The following is a 5,066-nucleotide window of genomic DNA, read 5'->3' on the forward strand; positions in this document are numbered from 1 at the left end:
GGTGGTAGTGATGGTGATGATGGTGATGGTGGTAGTGATGGTGGAGAATGTTGGACTACAGGATGTGTCCAATCGCTTCCACCTCATCTACAACATCTCAGCCACCGCTTGCCGCTGTGTGTGACAACCTCATGCTGGTGGTGGTGATGGTGGTGGTGGTGGTGATGGTGGTGGTGATGGTGGTGGTGGTGGTGATGGTGGTGGTGGTGGTGGTAGTGATGGTGGTGGTGATGGTGGTGGTGACACTGATGGTGATGGTGGTGGTAGTGATAGTGGTGGTGGTGCTGGTGGTGATGGTGATGGTGGTGGTGTTGGTGGTAGTGGTGATAGAGGTGGTAGTGGTGATGATGGTGATGGTGGTAGTGATGGTGGTGATGGTGGTGGTGGTGATGGTGGTGGTAGTGATGGTGGTGATGGTGGTGGTAGTGATGGTAGTGATGGTGGAGAATGTTGGACTACAGGACGTGTCCAATCGCTTCCACCTCATCTACAACATCTCAGCCACGCCTGTCGCTGTGTGTGACAAACTCATGCTGATGGTGGTGATGGTGGTGGTGATGGTGGTGGTGGTGTTGGTGGTGGAGGTGGTGGTGGTGATGGTGGTGGTGGTGAGGGTGGTGGTGATGGTGGTGATGATGGTGGTAGTGATGGTGGAGAATGTTGGACTACAGGACGTGTCCAATCGCTTCCACCTCATCTACAACATCTCAGCCACCGCCTGTCGCTGTGTGTGACAACCTCATCCTGATGGTGGTTGTGGTGATAGAGGTGGTGGTAGTGATAGTGGTGGTGGTGGTGATGGTGGTGGTGACACTGATGGTGGTGATGGTGGTAGTGATGGTGGTGATGGTGATGGTGGTGATGGTGGTGATGGTGGTGGTGGTGATGGTGGTGGTGGTGGTGATGGTGGTGGTGGTAGTGGTGGTGGTGGTGGTGGAGAATGTTGGACTACAGGATGTGTCCAATCGCTTCCACCTCATCTACAACATCTCGGCAACCGCCTGTCGCTGTGTGTGACAACCTCATGCTGATGGTGGTGGTGGTGATGGTGGTGGTGGTGATGGTGGTAGTGATGGTGGTGGTAGTGATGGTGGTGGTGATGGTGATGGTGGTGGTGGTGATGGTGGTGATGGTGGTAGTGGTGGTGGTGATGGTGATGGTGGTGACACTGATGGTGGTGGTGGTGGTGGTGATGGTGGTGCTGGTGGTGATCGTGGTGGTGGTGATGGTGGTGGTAGTGATGGTGGAGAATGTTGGACTACAGGATGTGTCCAATCGCTTCCACCTCATCTACAACATCTCAGCCACCGCCTGCCGCTGTGTGTGACAAACTCATCCTGATGGTGGTGATGGTGGTGGTGATGGTGGTGGTGGTCATTGTGGTGGTAGTGATGGTGGTGGTGGTGATGGTGGTGGTGGTGATGGTGGTGGTGGTGGTGATGGTGGTGGTGATGGTGCTGGTGGTGGAGGTGGTGGTGGTGATGGTGGTGGTGGTGATAGTGGTGGTGGTGGTGATGGTGGTGGTGATGGTGGTGGTGATGGTGGTGGTGATGGTGGTGGTGGTGGTAGTGATGGTAGTGATGGTGGTGGTGGTGATGGTGGTGGTAGTGGTGGTGGTAGTGGTGGTGGTAGTGGTGGTAGTGATGGTGATGGTGGTGGTGATGGTGGTGGTGGTGATGGTGTTGGTGATGGTGGTGGTGGTGATGGTGGTGGTGGTGGTGGAGGTGGTGCTGGAGGTGGTGGTGGTGTTGATGGTGATGGTGGTGGTGATGGTAGTGGTGGTAGTGGTGGTGGTAGTGGTGGTGGTGGTGATGGTGGTGGTGGTAGTGGTGGTAGTGGTGGTGGTAGTGGTGGTGGTGGTGATGGTGGTAGTGGTGGTGGTGATGGTGGTGATGGTGGTGGTGCTGGTGGTGATAGTGGTGGTGGTGATGGTGGTGATGGTGGTGATGGTGGTGATGGTGGTGGTGCTGGTGGTGATGGTGGTAGTGGTGGTGGTAGTGATGGTGGTGGTGGTGTTGGTGCTGGTGGTGGTGGTGCTGGTGGTGGTAGTGATGGTGGTGTTGGTGCTGGTGGTGGTGGTGCTGGTGGTGGTGGTAGTGATGGTGATGGTGGTGGTGATGGTGGTGATGGTGGTGGTAGTGATGGTGCTGGTGGTGGTAGTGATGATGGTGGTGGTGATGGTGGTGGTGGTGAGAGTGGTGGTGGTGATGGTGGTGGTGATGATGGTGGTGGTAGTGGTGGTGATGGTGGTGGTAGTGATAGTGGTGGTGATGGTGGTGATGGTGGTGGTAGTGGTGACATTGATGGTGGTGGTGATGGTGGTGGTGGTGACACTGATGGAGATGGTGGAGATGGTGGTAATGGTGGTAGTGATAGTGGTGGTAATGATGGTGGTGGTAGTTGGTGATGATGGTGGTGTAGGTGATGATGGTAGTCTCTATACCCTGAGTCTCTACTACACCCTGAGTCTCTGCTACACCCTGAGTCTCTGCTACACCCTGAGTCTCTACTACACCCTGAGTCTCTACACCCTGAGTCTTTACACCCTGAGTCTCTACTACACCCTGAGTCTCTGCTACACCCTGAGTCTCTACTACACCCTGAGTCTCTACTACACCCTGAGTCTCTACTACACCCTGAGTCTCTACTACACCCTGAGTCTCTACTACACCCTGAGTCTCTGCTACACCCTGAGTCTCTACTACACCCTGAGTCTCTGCTACACCCTGATTCTCTACTACACCCTGAGTCTCTACTACACCCTGAGTCTCTACTACACCCTGAGTCTCTACACCCTGAGTCTCTGCTACACCCTGAGTCTCTACTACACCCTGAGTCTCTACTACACCCTGAGTCTCTACTACACCCTGAGTCTCTGCTACACCCTGAGTCTCTACTACACCCTGAGTCTCTACTACACCCTGAGTCTCTACTACACCCTGAGTCTCTACTACACCCTGAGTCTCTGCTACACTCTGAGTCTCTACTACACCCTGAGTCTCTGCTACACCCTGAGTCTCTACTACACCCTGAGTCGCTACTACACCCTGAGTCTCTACTACACCCTGAGTCTCTACTACACCCTGAGTCTCTACACCCTGAGTCTCTACTACACCCTGAGTCTCTACTACACCCTGAGTCTCTACTACACCCTGAGTCTCTACTACACCCTGAGTCTCTACTACACCCTGAGTCTCTACTACACCCGGAGTCTCTGCTACACCCTGAGTCTCTGCTACACCCTGAGCCTCTGCTACACCCCGAGTCTCTGTGAGTCTCTACTACACCCTCAGTCTCTGCTACACCCTGAGTCTCTACTACACCCTGAGTGTCTACTACACCCTGAGTCTCTGCTACACCCTGAGTGTCTACTACACCCTGAGTCTCTACTACACTCTGAGTGTCTACTACACCCTGAGTCTCTACTACACCCTGAGTCTCTATTACACCCTGAGTCTCTACTACACCCTGAGTCTCTACTACACCCTGAGTCTCTTCTACACCGTGAGCCTCTGCTACACCCTGAGTCTCTACTACACCCTGAGTCTCTACTACACCCTGAGTCTCTACTACACCCTGAGTCTCTACTACACCCTGAGTCTCTACTACACCCTGAGTCTCTACTACACCCGGAGTCTCTGCTACACCCTGAGTCTCTGCTACACCCTGAGCCTCTGCTACACCCCGAGTCTCTGTGAGTCTCTACTACACCCTCAGTCTCTGCTACACCCTGAGTCTCTACTACACCCTGAGTGTCTACTACACCCTGAGTCTCTGCTACACCCTGAGTGTCTACTACACCCTGAGTCTCTACTACACTCTGAGTGTCTACTACACCCTGAGTCTCTACTACACCCTGAGTCTCTACTACACCCTGAGTCTCTATTACACCCTGAGTCTCTACTACCCCCTGAGTCTCTACTACACCCTGAGTCTCTACTACACCCTGAGTCTCTTCTACACCGTGAGCCTCTGCTACACCCTGAGTCTCTACTACACCCTGAGTCTCTACTACACCCTGAGTCTCTACTACACCCTGAGTCTCTGCTACACCCTGAGTCTCTGCTACACCCTGAATCTCTACTACACCCTGAGTCTCTACTACACCCTGAGTCTCTACTACACCCTGAGTCTCTACTACACCCTGAGTCTCTACTACACCCTGAGTCTCTACTACACCCTGAGTCTCTACACCCTGAGTCTCTACTACACCCTGAGTCTCTACTACACCCTGAGTCTCTATTACACCCTGAGTCTCTACTACACCCTGAGTCTCTGCTACACCCTGAGTCTCTACTACACCCTGAGTCTCTGTGAGTCTCTACTACACTCTGAGTCTCTACTACACCCTGAGTCTCTACACCCTGAGTCTCTACTACACCCTGAGTCTCTACTACACCCTGAGTCTCTACTACACCCTGAGTCTCTGCTACACCCTGAGTCTCTACTACACCCTGAGTCTCTACTACACCCTGAGTCTCTGCTACACCCTGAGTCTCTACTACACCCTGAGTCTCTGCTACACCCTGAGTCTCTACTACACCCTGAGTCTCTACTACACCCTGAGTCTCTGCTACACCCTGAGTTTCTGCTACACCCTGAGTCTCCACTACACCCTGAGTCTCTACTACACCCTGAGTCTCTGCTACACCCTGAGTCTCTACTACACCCTGAGTCTCTACTACACCCTGAGTCTCTGCTACACCCTGAGTCTCTACTACACCCTGAGTCTCTACTACACCCTGAGTCTCTGCGAGTCTCTACTACACCCTGAGTGTCTACTACACCCTGAGTCTCTGCTACACCCTGAGTCTCTACTACACCCTGAGTCTCTACTACACCCTGAGTCTCTACTACACCCTGAGTCTCTGCTACACCCTGAGTCTCTACTACACCCTGAGTCTCTACTACACCCTGAGTCTCTACTACACCCTGAGTCTCTACACCCTGAGTCTCTACTACACCCTGAGTCTCTGCTACACCCTGAGTCTCTATTACACCCTGAGTCTCTACTACACCCTGAGTCTCTGCTACACCCTGAGTCTCTACTACACCCTGAGTCTCTA

At 53.4% G+C, this 5,066-nt stretch overlaps 1 protein-coding gene across 1 annotated transcript in view; it reads left to right on the forward strand.

Moving 5' to 3' along the window:
• The window catches only part of LOC142922805 (uncharacterized), a 26,146-nt gene extending 21,399 nt beyond the window's left edge, over nucleotides 1-4,747 (forward strand). The window contains exon 2 of the mRNA XM_076063742.1: nucleotides 1-4,747. This exon is cut by the window's left edge and continues 2,168 nt beyond it. Within this exon, the coding sequence (XP_075919857.1) occupies nucleotides 1,251-3,698 (2,448 nt within the window). The 5' untranslated portion in view covers nucleotides 1-1,250 and the 3' untranslated portion in view covers nucleotides 3,699-4,747.
• The last annotated feature ends 319 nt before the right edge of the window (nucleotides 4,748-5,066 follow it).

Source organism: Petromyzon marinus, unplaced genomic scaffold, assembly GCF_048934315.1.
Source record: "Petromyzon marinus isolate PM22_M1 ecotype Great Lakes invasive population unplaced genomic scaffold, UKy_Petmar_22M1.pri1.0 PM_Scaffold_177, whole genome shotgun sequence".
In the NCBI taxonomy this organism is placed as follows: Eukaryota; Metazoa; Chordata; class Hyperoartia; order Petromyzontiformes; family Petromyzontidae; genus Petromyzon; species Petromyzon marinus.